This window comes from Panicum virgatum, chromosome 1K (assembly GCF_016808335.1).
Source record: "Panicum virgatum strain AP13 chromosome 1K, P.virgatum_v5, whole genome shotgun sequence".
Classification (NCBI taxonomy): domain Eukaryota; kingdom Viridiplantae; phylum Streptophyta; class Magnoliopsida; order Poales; family Poaceae; genus Panicum; species Panicum virgatum.
This window is the reverse complement of record NC_053136.1, coordinates 3,640,521-3,660,043: the sequence shown is the minus strand read 5'-3', so window position 1 is coordinate 3,660,043 and position 19,523 is coordinate 3,640,521. Positions and strand designations below refer to the sequence as shown.

The following is a 19,523-nucleotide window of genomic DNA, read 5'->3' as shown; positions in this document are numbered from 1 at the left end:
GGCCCATAATCAAAGCCTTCGAAAAGTGACACGTGTTGTTTTTTCTTGCTCCCGTTGCACTTAAAAGCTGGTGAGTTTTAATTCTTCTTTTCACCAATCGAAAAGATGAGTAGTTATTGAGATAGTATTTATTATTTCAACATTTAAAATACTTGATCCAACATTTTTTAAATTCAAGTTCAACATTTTGAATAAATTACTCCAACATTTTTGTGTAGTAGTGTTCAATTGGTATACCAAAAATGTTGAGCTAATACATCTAAAAGTTAATACATCTATAGTGTTGAAACTTACAATAAAAAACTAAACAGGAATATTACAAAAAAGTACTTCAACATTTTGAACTAAACAGGAATACATCTAAAAGTTAATACATCTATATTCATGTTTAGTTTTTTTTTGCAAAAAAAAATAAACAGGAATATAATTATATGGGATCTCAAACTGAAAGAAAAATTCCAACAAAGAGGACGGTTCCGATACAATTGAAATTGAACATATCTTAGTTCAAAATTTGAAAAACAATCTCGCATGAGCCAGTGACCTTATGACACCTCACCATCCCCTCAACCTACGTCTTCCTATGTAGTACTCCTTGAAAGTGCATCTAGACCCCTAATGAGTTTTGGTGAATTGAATGACAACATGATTAAAGGACTAATATTTTAATTGAAATATCATGAGCAGGGATTTATTTGTATATCAACGTGTGTATTGACTCGTGTATCAAGGAATCAAATAAAAGAGAGCTCACTATTGAAAGTCAAGCATGTTGTGATAAGAAATGAGAAACAAGTATTCATGCAATGTTGATATATGATTTCTATTCATGGTTTGACATATTTGAAGAATATTTGAGATATAAAATTATTAAAAGTATTATTGCAAGGTTTCATGGAGTTAAACAAAAAGAGAAGACATACACTTATGTGCTACATATTGATTTTACATTGAGAAGCTTGCAATGCTTGGAATATTATTATTAAATCATGGTTACAAAGCAAGATAAGCACATCATGAAGAAAAGATAGAAACAAGTGCTCATGTATTACTTGGAGGTTTCTAAATATGGCTTGTCAAAATAAAGCATATCTTGTCTAAAGGATCAAAAGCTCATGATTACAAAGTAAGACAAAAAAATGAAGATATGCGAATGAAATATGGAATTCATTGTTGATGTGCAAAGTTTAGCTTAACATGGCAAGGATAAAGTGATGAAGAAGCCAACCGAGATGACTAGTGCAAGGGACTAAGCAAACTTTGGTGAAGCGATGGCTTACCATGTGTGCAAGTGCTAAGATGAAGTGCTAGTGTCCGTGGGGTATTCGAAGTATCATATCCAAACCTTATTTGAGAGAAGCAATGCAATGCATCAAATATTTTATTAGAGTGACTTGAGTATTCAAGGATAGTTTTGCTAAATGATTTGGAGCTCTAAGTCACTAGTTTAAGTATGAATTTGCTCAAAAGAATGTTGTGTAATGTTGAAATCCCGAAGTTGAAGAAAATCAAAAGTATGGCAAAACTGAAGCAATTCAAGGCTCAAGTGGTTGAAATGTGGTTCATATTTAATTTTGAGTGTAGGTACGCCCGTAATATCAAGAGGGGTGCAACATTGATTGATTGACATGGTTAAAAGTGCTCATAGGTCACCCCAAGAGAGAATCCTGAGATAAAATCCCTCAGAACTAATTTTGTGCTACTTGGATGATCAAGTATAGACTTGGTGGACCAAGTAGAGTACATTAACTTGAGTTTGGGCTTCTCTGGGGGACCGGTCTGACCGATCTGGGTATAACGGCTAGTCGTTTGAATAGATCGGTCTAACCGGTCTGACCGGTCTCTGCTGACAATTACAACGGCTAGTTTTAGAGAGTGGGGTATTTATACCCCTCAGCCTTCTCCTTCTAGGGCTGCTAGTTCCCTAATCTTTCTTGAGCTTCCTTAAGAATTTTCTTGACCAGCTAGCTCTTCCCAACACTCTTTGTGAGTTGAGCCATTTAGATTCCATCTTGGAATTGGGTTGAGAGATTGAGCGAGTATGAGATTGTAGAGCATTGTGAAAGCTGCATTTTGAGCAGCAAGTGAGCAACCATAGCTTGAGCACCTTTGAGATCCGTCAAAGCTTTCAAATTGCATTTGTTACTCTTAAAGGATTGCCTCCTAGACGGCTAGGCGTCGCCGGCTAGCTCCCAATGTTGTGGTGAGCAGCGGCAAGTCTGTGCGGGCGTGATCTTGCCCTCTTAGTGGAAAGGATCAAAATAGTAGAATCAAGGAAGTGGTTGAAAGATACTCAACTCAAGGGATCGAATTGAAAGAGACTCACCCAACGAGTTCCTCAACGGAGACATATGATTCACGGTGGTGAATCTGAACTTCGGGAAACAAATCCTTGTGTCTTCTTTGTGGTTTGCCTCACTATTTTGAGTTCTAGCATTTGTTTTATAATTCCGCATCGATCTACTTTGGTGTGTTATTTCTATGTGTGCAGGGACTTGCAATACATTTATAATCACATGCAGAAATATTACATCAAGTTGTATTTGTGCTAGAGCTCGAGGAGGGAAAAAACTCTGATATTTGTGCAGGTTCTATATGTGACCGGTCAGACCGGTCACCACAACCGGTCTGACCGGTTATCTGTATTGGTCAGCAGTCTAAGTGTTAGATCGGTCTGACCGGTCTGTCTGACCGGTCTGTGTGTTGATAGTATGCTTAAGTATTTTAAATTGCAAAATTTGTTAAAACGCCTATTTATCCACCTCTAGGAGACATCTAAAGTCCTTTCACTCCTCCGTTCCAAATCGAATTGTGTTGGGGGTATGTTTATCCTAAGAGCACCTGCAACAATTCCCAATACACGTTACCTAAAATAGAATTTTGGACGTAAAGAGCAAAACCGCCCTCTGACGTATCTCAAAATGCATGCCTAATATTTTGGTCCGTTCAGCTCTCAGCAGCAGCCAACATAGCTAGATATAGGAAAGGTCTGGGTACGCTGGTCCATAAATTTCCATTATTTTAAAAATTGATCTTGAATATCAAACATTTTCTAAAATGTGTTTCTAATAAAAAAAATATATATAACCCCCAAACGTATCAATAGTGGATCACAACACCCTCTGAACTACAAAACCGTGTTTCTAACCCTCTCAACTTAGCAAAATCGGACATTTAACCCTCCAGGGTAGTTTTGCAGCCCAGTTTGCTACAGTGGCACAGTTTCATCCTTTTCTTATTTATTTATTTGCACTAATTTTAAAAAAATCATATTAAATCACAAAAAAATTATAAAATAGAAAATCTAATTTTTGTTAGACTCCACATGAGTAAATCTACATAATAAATATATAATATATTATGTTTTAGTACAAATTTTTTGATATATCTTTAGATCTATGTTTTTCTATAAGTAATTGGAATAATTAATAGACGTAGTTTATATGGTTGAATTGTGGCGAAATTTTTATGGTGGACTAATTATAGTGTGCTTGAGTTGTAGTAAAAATTTCATACTCATTGGATCATGTATAACTTAGTTAGATAAAGCATAGATTTAACAAGCATAAACCTAAATAAATCTATAACTAAGTTATACATGATTCAATGAGTATGAAATTTTTACTATAGTTCAATAATACAATAATTTACCCACCATAAAATTTTTACCACAATTGGATCATAGGAATTGCATCTATGAATTATTCTAATTAATTAAAAAAGTATAGACCTAAAGCTACAGCAAAAAATTTGTGCTATAACATATCATATTTTATGTTCACTGTGTAGATTTACTCATGTGGAGTCAAAAAAATTTGGATTTTTGATTTTATAATTTTTTGTTATTTAATATAATTTTTTAAAGATTCAGCAAAAATAAATAAAAAATAAAAAGACAAAACCAGGCTGCAAAACCACCCAAGGGGTTAAATGTTTGGTTTTGCAAAGGTGGGGGGTTAAAAAGCCAATTTTATAGTTCAGGGGTGATGTGATCCACCATGGTGCAAAAACTTTTGAAACTATTGGTGAAAGGAAAAGGTTTTCTTTTAGGCAATTGTATGCTTGGCCTCACTTTGACCTCCAACTACATGTTTGGCCCTATTTTTTTTCAACTTTGAATAGTTACTCTTGTTTTACCAAGTAAATGCATTTTCACCCTTTATTTTTGCTACTTCGGGAGTAAAAGGTGGCAAAACTATTAGCGAAGATGTGTTGACTTGGTAAAACAGGAGCCGTATATGATGTTGGAAAAAATGAGAGCAAATATGATTGTTGGGAGTGTTAAGTTAGAAGTGTAAATGACCTCCTCCCCCCCCCCAAAAAAAACAGATTGTTGGCACTGTTATTTTGGAACTGCTGTAGATGCTATAATAATAGTTTCTAGCAAGGTCAAAAACCATAATAGTATTTTTGTAGTCTTCTATTGTAAAAAAAACTGTTTTTAGAAGGATTTCTGAGTTGTTTGGTTCTAGGGGCTAAACTTTAGTCTGTATCACATCAAAGAGAATTTTAATATTTACAAGTAGAATCCTAATAGTAGAATTTTAGTAATTATAAAACTAACAGTAGAATCCTGGGGCTAAACTGCGAGGCGAATCTAATGAGGTATATGAATCTAGAATTACTGAATGATTACTGTAGCATCACTGTACCAAATCATAGATTAATTATGCTCATTAAATTTGTCTCGCGAATTAACATTTAGCTATAAAAAAATTTATTTGATACTCTAAAATAGTATAATTTCTTTTGATGTGACAGAAATTTGAAAAAATCTCGGAAAACAAACAAGACTGCTGGGAAATATAAGCGCTTCCACGAAAACAGTGGGGGCAAATCCGACCCCACCTGTAAGCGAGCATGCTCGAGCCCCCCCCCCCCCCCCCCCCCCCCGCGTTTTTTCTGGAAGCATCCATCTCCAGCCGCAAGCCAACCTGCAAACCTTACCAAACCAGGCAAGCCGCCGCACACGAGCGGAGCGTGCGAAACCGGAAGCGCGAAAACCCACCCACCAAGGATCCCGCGGCGCGCGAAGCGAAAACCCCCACGGGCAGCACTTGCGAGCGCGGCGGGGCAGCCGCCGCCGCACTCCGGAGTCCTCCAACCCTCGATTCCGGCGGGTTCCTCAAGGAATCTGCGGGTTCCGCGGCGGGATTTCGCGGGGCCTCGTGTTCTGGTGGACGAGACGATGGTGGGGTTCGCTGTGAAGAGGAAGGAACTGGAGCAGGTGGTCGACGGCCTCTCCGACTTCTCCCTTTCCGGACCCGCCGCCAAGAGCCGCAGATTGGTTAGTTGTTGAGCTTGTTTTTGTGCATTTTTTTACCCCTTTTAGTTGGTGATGATTACTGTCTATTTTTAGAGGCGTAACTTCTGCCCTAATTGTGTGCTGCTACCGTGCCTGCGAGTTCACCTCTCCAATTAGTGATAATTGATGGACGCCTACCTTGATTTGTTGATTATTACCCCCGGGGGGGGGGGGGGGGTCATGTTAATAGATACATCGGGTAAATTAAAGAGTGGTTCCTCTCCAGCGCTGGAGAGGACTTCACGGGCCACGTGCCCCTCGGACGGCTCTCCCTGTTGCAGAGGCGAGGGGCTTTCCTTTCTTTGGAAAAGACTTGGACTTGTAGCGTGGGGCCTCTCAGCTCGTGTCACACGCTGCTCAGATGGGACCTGCAGGATTCGTCACTCGTCTGGTCAAAATGGTCGTACAACCTACCTACGGAGTAGTAGAGCTCTAAAGAACAGGTGAACTGGTGTCAATTGTTGTGGTTCATAGACCAGGAACGATGGGCTGGGCCCGTAGGGAATAGGGAGAGCTAGCGCAGCACACCTACTGTTTTCTGCATGTGCCGGCCTTCTACTAACTACTCCCTCCATCCTAAAAAAAATCCCTCTAGGATTCAAATTTTGTCTTAAAAAATAAGTCGTCTTATCATATTTAAAAGTACATGTGCATCTAAGAATCGATTAGCACCAAATATAGGTAATAAATTAGATAAATATGGTTATTTTACCTTCTTGTTAATTTGTCACGAAATTTCTAGAATGACTTATTTTTTTAGAATGGAAGGAGTAGGTTCGCCAAATGGTGGGCCTAAGCTGAATATAGCCCCACATATAGCGATAAGATTGCCAATGAGCCATGTATTTAAGTATAAAAAGAGCGGAGAGGCTGGTGGGTAAGGTCATGATTCCCACGCTAGGAAATTGAGTGTCATCCTCAATCCTCCTTGCAGCATAGCGGGCTAAAGCCCGGCTGGTGAAAGCCCGTAGTTGGGAACCAACAGCGCGGGAGTTCGACTCCCAGCTTGCACCAAAAAGATTCTCTCGCCTATCCCATATCCAAAGCATAGTAGGAGTCCGGCCTTTCTCACAGGAGACGGACCACTATGTATGAGTGAGGTAGGGGTTCGAGAGTTTTCTTGACCTGTATGAGAAGGTCTTCTTCTAATACAGTGTCGTGGGGACGGTCTTCCCTCGCAGGTCGAGTTTTTTTTGTTCTCCTTGTAGCATCTTAGAACACCAGGCTATATATTTTCACCACATCATATACCACTAGGTAAATCCTTTCAGAAAAAAGCACTAAGTAAAAGTCTACTCATATAATACTGTAGTTATAGATGTGGACCAAATCATTAAAATCTAGCCCACTTTATTCTCATAAGAATTCTAGGAACTTTTGCATCAGATGGCTGTAAAAAAACAACAGACCGCTTCTTTTCTCTCCTATCTTCTCTTTTCTCAAACACATCACAAATCTGAAGTTATAATTTTTACAGCCCGTCTATCTCAGTCCTCACCTTATAATATTTGCTCATACCGGAGTGTCTAGTCCGGTCAAAACTGTGCCTTGCCGGCATGGCACCTCACCTGTTTGCGCATGTGCTCTGCTGCGCTATGATGCTCTGCTCCGTAGCGCATCCACCCCAGCCCTCGCTCTCTCCGCAGATGTTAAGACCGTCTCTTGGAGCAATTTTGTGAGGCTATATCATCCTATCGTGGCTGGGAGCGTTCGTACTACCTGTCTTCGTCCTACTCCTACTGTAAGCGCCAAGATAAGTCCTCCCTCTTCCTTATCTATCCCCTGCTTCAGCATCCTGTCCGTCTTGCCGCAGCAGTCGAAAACCATAACAATATTTCTTATTTGTTTTTCTCTCTCTCTTTTTTCCATCTGGTTCCTTCACTTCCCCAGCTTAGAACGTGTACATAAGATAGTTTCATAAATTTATCAATTTCACCGTACTTATGTTGAAATAGATATTGCTAATAGAAAATTGTTTTTTTACTGCCAATAGAAAATCGTTGATGGGGCACGCAAAGCGCGCGTTACGTTCTAGTTCGTTTTAAAGCTGGAGCGGTTCCCTTAATATATTTTCCAGCTGTGGTAGATACTCACAAATTCCGGGAAGTAATTTGATCAATCGCACGGTCCCAGGATTGTGCCACTGTTTGCTCCTGCATTTAATGATTCTCTATGCATGTCCCAGAGCTATATAAGTGGCTATTTGTTTAAAGCATCTTCATGCAATTGGCCCAAAATATTCAGTAGAGGTTTGATCAGTTCTGACATCCTGTTTCTGTACCATTCTCTAATTCCTGATTAACTAAACATGAGTTTACTCACCAGTATCTGTCCTGTCACTGTCAGGAGCTTCCTACTGAATGCTTAGGTAATGAAACTGTCTTTTCTGCAAATACGGTAGCCTTTTTGTAGGTCGTCCTATTTCATGAGAATGTCTGTTTTGTTTACATACAGGTAATTGCACGTTTTTTGTTTTCATTGAAGTTCTTGTTTTGTGTAGAAGTGTAGCATGGTTTGTCTGAGGATTATATCCAGGGTGTTCTTATGGCATCATCTCTATACACTAATTCCATAAGCTTTAGTTACTATGCATTTGCTGAGACAAATCCTATTATCTAGCAAAGTAGCCCCTTGCCTTCTCTTTGATGACTTTCAAGTGAAGAAGGAAAAATATATGTGTTGCGATTTTCTTCTACATGTATATAGATAAGCGAGTTTTATCCTGCATCGGTGCTCTGCATATCTTGCTGTGCATATAATTAAGTATTCTGTCATCATTAATGTTTTGCATGCGTTGGAAATATTTACTTAGAATATTTACTGTAACTGTAATGTGTCACGGAATAAAGTGTTGCTTATTTTTGGTAGGACCCTGGGCTCCCACCAATTATGGAAGAACCACCAGCTCCTTCCATCTCATTTCAGGAGCTGGGAGACAAAATCAATTGTGGTGTTAACATGCCCAGTGTGGAAGTCATGATGGAAGGTTCAATGTCACATTATGTGCCTAGTGAGGACATGGCACTTGTTTTATACAAACCAGTAGAAAACACTGGCATTTCAAGCTCATCATTCATAGTCAGTTCAGACTTGATTCGTGGTTTAAAAAGTAAGTAGATTGTGACCAACCATCTCGGCTGTCACTTATATTTAAATTTATTCTTCCGTTGAATCTTTGCTACTAGTGTCAAATGTAATTTCGGACCTTGTATTAACATTATGTAAATGCAATATATGAACTAACATATTTAGATGATCTGTGAATTTTTATATACATGACATGTCCAAATCTGTTGCATAATACTTTAAGCAAGTTATGCAGGGCTGCAAAGAGTCTCTACTTAGTTGTGCTTAGTAGTTGAATATTTGCAAGCATGTCAGCCATTTGCCTAGGGACATGGGATGAGTATTTGTTTTAGGAAGGCCGCACCTGTCTACATTCCAATTTGGGTGGGTACTGCATGGTGTGCTTTATATGATCTTTTTTTAGTGTTATAATTGTTCTGCATCCATTGCTGTTCTGTGATTTTTAATGCGGCGTACTTGCAAATGACTATCTTTGTCCTTTTATTCTCTTTGGTTCTGTTGTCTCCACGTGGAGCTTATTCATTGGTTTGCTTTTTAAATTTCTTTAATGTGTTCTGAATTATAACAACTCACCAGTTTCTTCTCCCTTTTTTACTTTTCAGACCATGCTTTCAATCAAGCGAACTATCTTGAGCTGGAGGATGAATCTCCGGGGCGTAGCAACAGCTTGGCTCTAGTTCCTTGGAAACCACCACAAATGCCTATAAGATCTGACTGGGTTGCGTCTGAGCCAGAGAGCGAACAGACTATTGAGGTGCCTATGGAGGCCGATGAGAGTGAAGTGACTTCTATGGATTTTGAGGAAGCGCCTGAGGCAACTGCCGGGAGTTTTGATGGTGAGAACGTTCACCAGTGGCAACATTGTATGACCCCGCCATCATTACCAAATCCATCAGCCCATGTTATGTGGTCAAGGTGACAGCCCGGAGGCCCTGTATACTGTGTTTTATGGAATCCTCCAATGGGCCTTCACCAGCTGTCGAGGAAGTGGATGGCTACTTTAGATCATATGATGATGATGGTAACAAAACAACATATTAAGTATGCGTAGCATGATACCTCCTGGTGTACGCTGATCTTCCTGGTGCAGTCAGTAGACTGCTTGTCACAGGTGAACCTTGTTAGGTTGACATCCAATTAATTGATATAACACGTTGGAGTTGGCATCTTCTGGTCTATAACTTCTAATGACATTTTTTTGAGCTGAAGCTTCTTATGGCATTATAAAGCTTCTAAAATCGGGTTAAAGAAAAAATGCACCCGTAAAGCTAGAAAAAACCATTCCAGGTTTCAGAATGGGGGTAGGGAAAATGGGGAAAAATAATATTATTGATTGAAGGTAATTGAGTCCTATTATTATAGCAATATGCATATATTTTTTTGTCAAGAGGGGGAATACTTGGTTTTATTTTCTACTAATCCGTCCCAAGATATAAGGATTTCTGAGTTCTTCGTATGTCACTGTTTCAAATTTGACCAAGTTTATGAAAAATAATATTAACGTCCACCAAAAATCAATGGAATAGCCTATGAAAGTATAGTTCATTATGGATGTACGGATGCTCACTTCACATCGTCAAAATTATTGTTTTTTTTAATACGTCCCAACTTAGAATGCATTCATTCATAAGTCCTTGTGTTTTAGGACGTGTACAAGCATGGCGTTAGTGATTTATGCAAACAGGATAACTAGAGGTTGCTTCTGCCATCATGCCCGGAAGATAAGATCGGAGGATATGGATATCCATACAAATATTCTGGGCAAGATAGCGCCCCACTCCCGCGCAGTCCCATGATCCCATCACATCCGGCAGCACAGCATACACCGCACATCATTGTTGCTTGAGACTCCCGAACTCTCGGGACCACGAGACCAAGCAAATCAACGATGATGACTTGATGAGAGTCCCGCATCAGCCGTTGGGCAGGTGGATAAGCGAATGGGCGCAACGCACGGCGGCGCATTGAAGCCGGCGCCGGGATCGGATGTGACCAAACCCCCTACGCGACGGCGACTTAAAACAGAAGAAGACGAGACCACCGAGAGAGAGAGAGAGAGAGTCCCCTCAGGTGAAACAAGCCGCAGAGAGAGAGAGAGAGTCTTTGTGTGATCGCTCGATCAGCGAGCGGAGGATGAGGGTTCGGGACGGCGACGGCGTCGGCGAGGTGACCGCGCCGCCGCAGCACCTCGTGTTCGCCTACTACATCACCGGCCACGGCTTCGGCCACGCCACCCGCGCCCTCGAGGTCCGGTTCGGCGCCCCGTCCCCCCCTCCACTCCACCCTCCCCGTGGCTGTCCGCTGTGCGTGATTCCGTCCGCGGTTCGCCCTCTGCAGGTCGTGCGGCACCTGGTCGCCGCGGGGCACGACGTGCACGTGGTCACCGCCGCGCCGGAGTTCGTCTTCACCACCGAGATCAGCTCCCCCTGCCTCCACATCCGCAAGGTCCTGCTCGACTGCGGCGCCGTCCAGGCCGACGCGCTCACCGTCGACCGCCTCGCCTCGCTCGAGAAGGTATGGTTCCGGGGGCTTTAACAACGGGCACAATCCATTTCCACCCCACCGCGACGCTTCCTGCCCCTCGCTTCGACCTCAGAGTCCTGCTTCGCGTAATCGCGTTTGCGTGCGGAATGCAGTATCACCAGACGGCCGTGGTGCCCCGGGAGTCGATCCTCAAGGCCGAAGTGGAGTGGCTCAACTCGATCAAGGCCGACCTAGTGGTGTGGTACCATGATCACTGACAGTTAGCTGTTACTGCTTGTCTCTGAACTTTTCTGAATATTGTACAGGACTGAACTCAACCCACTTGACCAAATGCTGCAGGTTTCAGATGTCGTCCCCGTGGCGTGCAGGGCGGCTGCAGATGCCGGCATTCGATCTGTGTGCATCACCAACTTCAGGTTGGTGGTTACTTTGATTCCTCCGTTCCAGGTGTCACGGAAAAGCATGACGTTCTACAGAGAAACATTAGATTCAGTTATGCCTCTTTTTTTTTCCCAACTTGATGAGGTGTAGGAATATGGGGATTCGGGTTTACTTACTGCAGTCAACTATTACAGACTGTATTTGCCATGCGTTACTCTGCCTGAACTTGATTAGCTCTGTACTTGAAAAAAAACTCCTGATTACTGAACATACTCCCACATGCAAGTTGAATTCCCTGACATATCTTATTGGTCTGCAGCTGGGACTTCATTTATGCAGAGTATGTCGTAGCAGCTGGAAATCACCATCGCTCAATTGTGTGGCAGGTATCTCAGATCTTTAACTTTTGCTAGGCAAGCTTGTGACACCTACTTACAGAAAGATGGGTTGGCGGGGGTAAAGCAGCACAAAAATTGTTAAATTGTAGATCCAAGCTTTGATATGTCATAATCAATCGTTGATTGCTGGCTAGTACTGAATATTCCTGCTAAATCCCAACAGCCATACACAGTAAAATTTCTTGAAATAAATTGTACATAGTTCTAGTTCAGCATCTGTTCTCTTCATTTATACACAATCTGATAATTATGTTGTCTGTTAATTAGCCATGTGTGCTTGTTGACAACAATTGTAGATAGCAGAAGATTACTCCCATTGTGAATTCTTGCTCCGACTCCCCGGATACTGCCCTAGTACGTCATTAAGTCTGAATAATGATTTCCTAATGGTCTAGATGTGCAGTTTCATGAAAAAGTTATCAATTATGTTTTCTGCAGTGCCCGCTTTCCGCGATGTCATTGATGTTCCTCTTGTGGTCAGAAGGTTGCACAAATCTAGATCCGAGGTTTGTATATCCTGCTGGAGAGTGATACTACAAATTTAACCCACTTCTTGATTTCTAAGTTAGTTCCATAATTTTCATGTATCAGGTGAGAAAGGAACTAGGAATTGCAGATGATATTAAGGTTGTCATTTTCAACTTTGGAGGACAGGTGAGTGAGGACATTGTTTTTTCTTATATGTAGATGCCTTCATTTAATATCTAACTGATGGCTGCCAGTAGCACATATCTCTTCAGTTGATTTGCCTGTTTCTTGATTTGTTTAGGTTGGTCTGAATCTGCTAGTAGTCACAAATACAATGTTATGATGGTATATCAGTTTCGAGTAATGCTCTGTGATCTGATTTTGCTAGTGGTGTTGATGCATCAGTTTATATGCTATGATAGTTGAACTTACAATCAGTACTAAATTCAGGCGCTGGGAGTTCCCTTCTATTTTTCAACAGAAGGGTAAATTTTCCAGGAAAGAAATAGTGCTTATTTTGTCATTATATCAAAGTTATTTTAAAATTTCATTAATTTTGTTTTCTATTTATATATAATTATTTAAATATTAATTAATAAAATCGTGATTTGCTATATTCTTATCCAGCCTGCAGGGTGGGAACTGAAGAGAGAGTGGTTGCCTGACGGATGGCTCTGTTTGGTATGTTTTTTCTGATGGCAACATTTTCCCTCGCCCATTAACGCCTGACCAACCCAGCTGATTGGCATTTTATACATTCTGAAAGGTATGTGGTGCATCTGATACTCAAGAGCTTCCTCCAAATTTCATTAAGCTTTCAAAGGATGCCTACACACCTGATTTGATGGCGGCATCTGACTGCATGCTTGGTAATGAAATTTTTATATCCTTTGGTGTTTAAGGTTATTTATTATCTTGTTTTTTTATTACACCTTGCTTGACACAAACAAAAATTCTGCCTGTTCCAATGTAGGGAAAATTGGATATGGCACTGTGAGTGAGGCTTTGGCTTACAAGCTGCCATTTGTATTTGTTCGAAGAGATTATTTCAATGAAGAACCATTTTTGCGGAATATGCTTGAGGTTGAAACATCTTAGGTTCTACCTTACGTTAAGACTAATTTGAAGTTTCACTGTCGCTCAAGTACCCTGTCTGAGGTTATGTTCTGTGTTCTCTTCTGTTCTATCACAAAACAGCATTATCAATGTGGCATCGAGATGATACGGAGGGATTTACTTACTGGGCATTGGAAACCTTATCTTCTACGTGCCATCACACTTCAACCCTGCTATGATGGTCCCATAAATGGTGGCGAGGTAATATCTACCTATTGTTAGATACAATATTTATATTTTAAATATTATGACAACTCGATCTAGCAATCATGTTTTGCTTCTATTTTTACAGGGTAACTTGAATTTGTTTATTTTCTTTAAGGGCCACATATTTAGAAGCATTTAAATTGCAGGAAAACTAGTTCTTCCAATAGGTCAGGAAGCAGCAGCTTAATATCCACCACCTGTTTTCCTTAGACCAAACAGATACAATGTGTATGTGATTCACTAGTTGTTTAGATTGCATTTACAATACTTAGTAGGCAAGCTAATGGTGATCATTCAGGTGGCTGCACATATCCTCCAAGATACTGCTGTTGGGAAGAAGTATATTTCTGGAAAGGTGAGTTAATGTACAAGTTATATTTAAATTGTTGAGCCATAATTTACCCTTTATATTGGACCTCCAACTGTTCAGATGAAGAATTCTGCTGTCATTAGTACAGAGCTAGAATTGTATTTTCTGTTGTTAAGTAAATTTTTTGTTTGCTAATAGTCCTTGTTTTTGCTCTAGGCAAAGTTTTCCATGTGATTATTTTGTGAATTTTTTTCATATGATGTATTTGTGTTTGTTAGCCTACCCCAACTTGCTTGGGAAAAAAGGCTATGTTGTTGTTGTTGTTGTTGTTGTTGTTGTATTTGTGTTTGTTACTTCAGAACATTTAATCCAAACGACTTTTTTTTTGTTCCAACAATTTGCTATAAAAAATATAGTTGAGCGGAGCAAGACGTTTGCGTGATGCCATTGTGCTTGGATATCAACTACAAAGGGCTCCTGGGAGAGATGTAGGAATTCCTGACTGGTATTCTCTCTCTGAGAAAGAAACCGGTGTTCGTCAAGCACCCACATCCCATGATATGAATGGAAGTGCAGAGTCGTAAGTTTTTGCCTTTTGTTCCCCTTTATACTTTATACCACCTGCAGTTTCTGCAAGAGTGCACTTTGTTGCATTCTGATACAAATATGTTCAACATCCTTTTCAGACCGTTCGAAGACTTTGAGATACTCCACGGTGATATGCAAGGCTTAACTGATACCATGTCCTTTCTGAAGAGTTTATCAGGACTTGCTGGAAATGACCCAAGAAGCCCTGAGAAGCAAACTCGAGAGAGGACCGCTGCTTCTGTTCTTTTTGACTGGGAGGTACTCAGTTCTGTCTAAAAAGTATGGAGTTGTGAATTCTGTTATCATGTGCCAAGTTCCTGTTCTTCTCTATACTAAAATGGAAGCATGCATAAAGTTACAGCCAAGTTTGATGGAGCACCCTTCATTTGTTTGAGAGAAATATTGTTCAGCAACATTCCTTGTGATATTGAATTAAGAACAAGATTCCTATGCAATATGAAATTAACTGATTTTCTTCTGTTACAGGAGGAAATATATGTTGCAAGAGCACCTGGGCGATTAGATGTCATGGGTGGCATTGCAGATTATTCTGGAAGTCTTGTATTGCAGGTTAGTTAGACTGCCAAAGCAAGTGCTATTTGTTTCATAGATTAGTAATAAATGTACTTATGCAAGACATGTTTTATATGTCTTTCCCTTTTGTTTTAGTTACAGGTATAGTACAGATGATTGTGTTTCAATATTTATCGAATTTTCCTTCTGCATCCCCCTAACATTCTCGGTTCCCTCTTCATGCTATTACTTTGCTCTTCATTCTCACATGTTGGATATTTTAGCATGCAACGTTGTATTGTCAGTTATTTATTTATAGATATAGTTGGATGAATAATTTATTACTCAGTTTTCTTTACCTGAGACAATTCCAGATCTTTCACTATTGTTTGGAGGATTAATTTAGATCTACATTTTCTCAAGAAGAACAAATGTCATTTCTGATTGATTATCTTATAAATCATAGTTACCTAGTAGCTAGGACTGTAGGAGCATGGATTTTTGCTAGCTGCAGCTATCTTTCCTAGTAAAGTTTATATTTGTAAGGAATTGATATAGTAGCCTTCTGAAGTGATGTGTCGATTCTTTTTTTGGCATGGGTGATTGATATATAGATGCCCATCCGAGAGGCATGCCATGTTGCTGTTCAGAGAAGCGACCCTAGCAAGCAGAAGCAATGGAAGCATACACAGGCTAGACAACTAGCAAATGGAGGAGCAGTACCAGTGTTACAAATTGTATGTTATAATTCTTAATTTTTATGTTTCCTTACCTTTTCTGAACAAAATCTTGCATTCTTAAAAGTATTTTAATTTTTTGTTTCTTTCATAATTCACTGTTCAGTGCTGGAGCTAAGACCCACATGTTTACTAGAATATCTAATACGCCTGTGCCATCGGGTGTTCTTCCTAAATTTGTTTGTGCAGGTATCATTTGGTTCTGAATTAAGTAACCGTGCACCAACGTTTGACATGGACCTGTCTGATTTTATGGACGGTGACAAACCAATATCATATGATAAGGCCAAAGAATATTTCTCTCTAGACCCATCCCAAAAGTAAGATATTTTATTTTGCTCTATAATCAACAACTTTTCATGTGCATTGATGTTTAGCAAAACTTTTCCATCGCAGATGGGCTGCCTATGTTGCTGGAACTATTTTTGTGTTGATGACTGAGCTAGGGGTGCGCTTCACAGACAGCATGAGCATTCTGGTCAGTATTAACCCTTTCTATTTCCTGTTATCGGAATGCAGTCACAATTCATAACATACAAAATTGCATCTATGGTGTTACCTTTCTCATATTGGGATATATCTGATATGCTTGTAGTAGTTAGTCTGTAAAGGACAATGTTTGTTGATTGATTAGGCATTCACATTTTATTCTTCTATGCCATGCTATCCAGTTTGGCTCTTACCTGTTTGTTACACACTTGTAACTGTAACATTTGTGTCAGTCATCAGTGATGCTTTTGTTTTGAATCCTTAGGTTTCGTCATCTGTCCCTGAAGGCAAAGGTGTCTCCTCTTCTGCATCAGTGGAGGTAGCTTCTATGTCTGCTATCGCTGCTGCCTATGGTTAGTATATTGGGAGAGGTCTACAGCAATATTTGTTACATTAAATCTTAAGGAAAATAGCAATAGTAGCTAATTTTGTAAATTTCTTTTGATATTTTCGAGCTCTTCATGTTTTAACTTACATTGAGACATGCAAAATGGCATTAAGTCACGTGTTATTCTTGCCTGTAGGTTTAAACATTGCTCCAAGAGACATTGCTTTACTCTGTCAAAAGGTACAGTACTCTGTCAAACTTTGTTACATTCGTCACTTCATCTATGCTCAAGTGAGCGTGCGCTGTTCGTTGGTGGACAATTATGCAGGTTGAGAATCGTGTTGTTGGAGCTCCTTGCGGGGTAATGGACCAAATGACATCTGCTTGTGGAGAAGCTAACAAACTCCTTGCGATGGTTTGCCAGGTTAGTAAGTGTTGTAGATCCAACCATTCCTACAGTTCAGCTCTATGCTGCCTCTATATTTAACTGGTCAAAATCTTGCTGCAGCCTGCAGAAGTGAAGGAACTGGTTAACATTCCAACTCATATACGATTTTGGGGGCTTGACTCTGGGATACGGCATAGGTGGATAAATTCCTGATTGAGCTTTGCATTTGGAATAATTTATTCACCATATTACTTATTGGATTGACTGGAGCTAATTTTACTGCCCTTGAGTTTTGCAGTGTTGGCGGGACTGATTATGGGTCTGTAAGAGTAGGCACTTACATGGGTCGCAAGATGATCAAGTGCACTGCATCTGACCTACTTTCAGAATCGTTGCCCTCATGTGTACCTACGCTATCAGGCGACACAAATCCTGAAGAATATGAAGAACATGGTGTAGATCTTCTGAAATCTGAAGCATCAATGGAGTATTTATGCAACTTGCCACCTCATAGGTCTCTTGCCTTATTAAAATCAACAGAATACTAGCATGTTTCGTGTTCTACAGTTTCTTATGGTTATAATTCTGCTTTCAGATATGAAGCTGTTTACGCAAAAGATATTCCAGAGGTGATAACTGGTGATGCATTTTTAGAGAAGTATGGAGACCATAATGATGCGGTAACACAAGTGGACCCAAAACGGTCTTACTGTGTGAAGGCTCCTACAAGACATCCCATATATGAGAACTTCCGAGTTGAGGTTTGACATCTTCAAACACCATTTGCCTATTTCTTTGTGGCCATCGTGTGTCTTCAGTGCTCTAAAATTTTAAATCTTCCTGTTTAAAAATAAATAAATCTTAGGTAACTTTTTTGTTTTGGAGTTCAGAAATTAGCAGCAGTTAGAAAGTCTGTCATCCATTATAATAGCCACTTCCATCTTATCTGAAGTTTGCAGGACTAGCTTAGATAAATAAACCCTGATGGTCATGATATGCAATGGGAACTTGATTTGACTAAGCTCATTTTTTCTTAAATAGGGCCTGCCTGATAAGATCTTTCCCTTCTAATTCTATGTCTGACATGTTTTATGCTTCTGGCGTGTAGGCCTTCAAATCATTGTTGACAGCGGCTAAAACAAATGGGCAACTTTCAGCACTTGGAGAACTTATGTATCAGGTACACTTCTATCATTTTTTTTTCATTTACAGCCACACCTGTATACCATAACTGAACTTTCTGAACAAAGTATAAAGAAAAGTCATTGGTCAAGTAAATATGAAATTTATTAATTGTGGCATGCTGCTGACAATTTGGTTTTTCTCTTTGATGGCAGTGCCACTACAGCTACAATGCTTGCGGGCTTGGTTCTGACGGCACAGACAGGCTAGTCAATCTTGTGCAAGAAATCCAGCACAGGAAGACCACACGAACTGGAGGCCCTAGCCTGTTCGGCGCAAAGATCACTGGTGGAGGTTCCGGTGGCTCGGTTTGTGTGATCGGGAAAAACTGCTTGAGAAGCAGCGAGGAGATATTAGAGGTGCGTTTCTCGATCCTATGCTAATTGACTTGAATAATATACTTTAACTACTCGCATGTTGATCACAGACTCAGTCAGAGTTACAAACTACAATTCATGCATGGCGCTTTCTTATCCCAAACGTGCACGCCACCTTCTCCCTGCCTACAGAGTTGCAATTTTCACCATGGCTGTCGGGTTTATCTCTGATGTGCTAACGTTTACGAACCTGCTGGTCCCTTTCAGATTCAGAGGAGATACAAGGCGGCTACAGGGTACCTACCGATCGTCTTCGAGGGCTCGTCTCCGGGCGCCGGCAAGTTTGGGTACCTCAAGGTTCGGCGCCGGTCTGATTGACCATGTCATCCAAGCGAGCCAACGATCTGGCCGGCTGTAGAGTTAGTATAGGTTGTGCAAAGCATTCGTCACTCGTCAAGGACCCCCACGGAGACCACGCGTTCTCACGGATCGCGCAACGAACAGCACGTTAATAACCGAACAGAGGTGAGGATGTAGCGCAGCGCTGCCAATTTATGTACTGTGTACCAGTAATAGCTTTGCCGGCGCTAGCCGTTGGATCCGTCGTCGCGTGTGAATGTGTGATCGAATGTGATTCAAAGGAAAAGGCAGGTGCGGGACTTGTGGAGCCATCTAGTCTGGGTATTCGGTTCCAATTGAACCGATCAGTTCAATTTCTATACAAGCTCGGTTCTTAAAAAATAGGAATCGATTATTTTTTTAGAAGCGGAAAATGAGGACATTCGGTTTTGGTTACTTTAGTTCGATTCTGGTTATAACTAAATTAACAGAGTCTATCGCAACATATAGGTTGACAAAAAAATAAAAACGGATCCTATCCTCGCCTACCAGCCCCACCGTTCGCCTCCTCGGCCATCGCTCTTGCCCTGATGCCCGAGCGGAAGGCGCCGAGCGGCGCACGCGCTGGCCACCGCCCACCGCCCACTGGGGTGGGCTGTCGTGCATGCGCTGGCCGTCGCCTCCCTCACCGGTGGATCCGCGCAGCAGAGGTGGAGGAAAGGAGCGGTGGCGCACGCCAGGGAGGGGCGGAGAGGAGGGCGCTGCCGGTGCCGTTGAGCGACGTCGGGCGCTCGGCGCCGGCGGGGTCCGGTTACGGCGGGCGCGGGCCTGGGGCATGGCACGAACTGCCGGAGGGTGCGGGATTCAGAGTAGGTTCACTGCTTAA

General features: G+C 41.0%; 2 protein-coding genes across 2 annotated transcripts; both read left to right on the top strand.

Annotated features, from left to right (window-relative positions):
- Window positions 1-4,932: 4,932 nt before the first annotated feature.
- Window positions 4,933-9,568, top strand: LOC120647099. Its single transcript, XM_039923761.1, has 3 exons — window positions 4,933-5,287; window positions 8,174-8,414; window positions 8,995-9,568. The coding sequence occupies exons 1-3, from the start codon at window positions 5,189-5,191 to the stop codon at window positions 9,309-9,311; spliced, it is 657 nt and encodes a 218-aa protein (XP_039779695.1). The 5' UTR covers window positions 4,933-5,188; the 3' UTR covers window positions 9,312-9,568.
- Window positions 9,569-10,236: 668 nt separating this feature from the next.
- On the top strand, window positions 10,237-19,039 carry LOC120647026 (L-arabinokinase-like). The gene is made up of 28 exons (XM_039923653.1): window positions 10,237-10,639; window positions 10,730-10,906; window positions 11,029-11,112; window positions 11,216-11,292; window positions 11,577-11,643; window positions 11,952-12,009; window positions 12,094-12,161; window positions 12,247-12,309; window positions 12,751-12,804; window positions 12,890-12,992; window positions 13,097-13,206; window positions 13,321-13,440; window positions 13,745-13,801; window positions 14,173-14,336; window positions 14,443-14,602; window positions 14,831-14,914; window positions 15,472-15,594; window positions 15,784-15,914; window positions 15,991-16,072; window positions 16,349-16,436; window positions 16,608-16,651; window positions 16,740-16,835; window positions 16,920-16,996; window positions 17,098-17,313; window positions 17,395-17,560; window positions 17,908-17,979; window positions 18,137-18,340; window positions 18,566-19,039. The coding sequence occupies exons 1-28, from the start codon at window positions 10,526-10,528 to the stop codon at window positions 18,674-18,676; spliced, it is 2,970 nt and encodes a 989-aa protein (XP_039779587.1). The 5' UTR covers window positions 10,237-10,525; the 3' UTR covers window positions 18,677-19,039.
- Window positions 19,040-19,523: the final 484 nt, after the last annotated feature.

Coding starts and splice junctions, on each gene's coding strand:
- LOC120647099 (XM_039923761.1), top strand. CDS start 5,189: ATGGTGGGGTTCGCTGTGAAGAGGAAGGAACTGGAGCAGGTGGTCGAC. Junction 5,288..8,173: donor CCGCCAAGAGCCGCAGATTG/GTTAGTTGTTGA, acceptor TATTTTTGGTAG/GACCCTGGGCTCCCACCAAT. Junction 8,415..8,994: donor CTTGATTCGTGGTTTAAAAA/GTAAGTAGATTG, acceptor TTTACTTTTCAG/ACCATGCTTTCAATCAAGCG.
- LOC120647026 (XM_039923653.1), top strand. CDS start 10,526: ATGAGGGTTCGGGACGGCGACGGCGTCGGCGAGGTGACCGCGCCGCCG. Junction 12,310..12,750: donor TTTTCAACTTTGGAGGACAG/GTGAGTGAGGAC, acceptor ATTCTTATCCAG/CCTGCAGGGTGGGAACTGAA. Junction 16,073..16,348: donor CAGACAGCATGAGCATTCTG/GTCAGTATTAAC, acceptor TTGAATCCTTAG/GTTTCGTCATCTGTCCCTGA.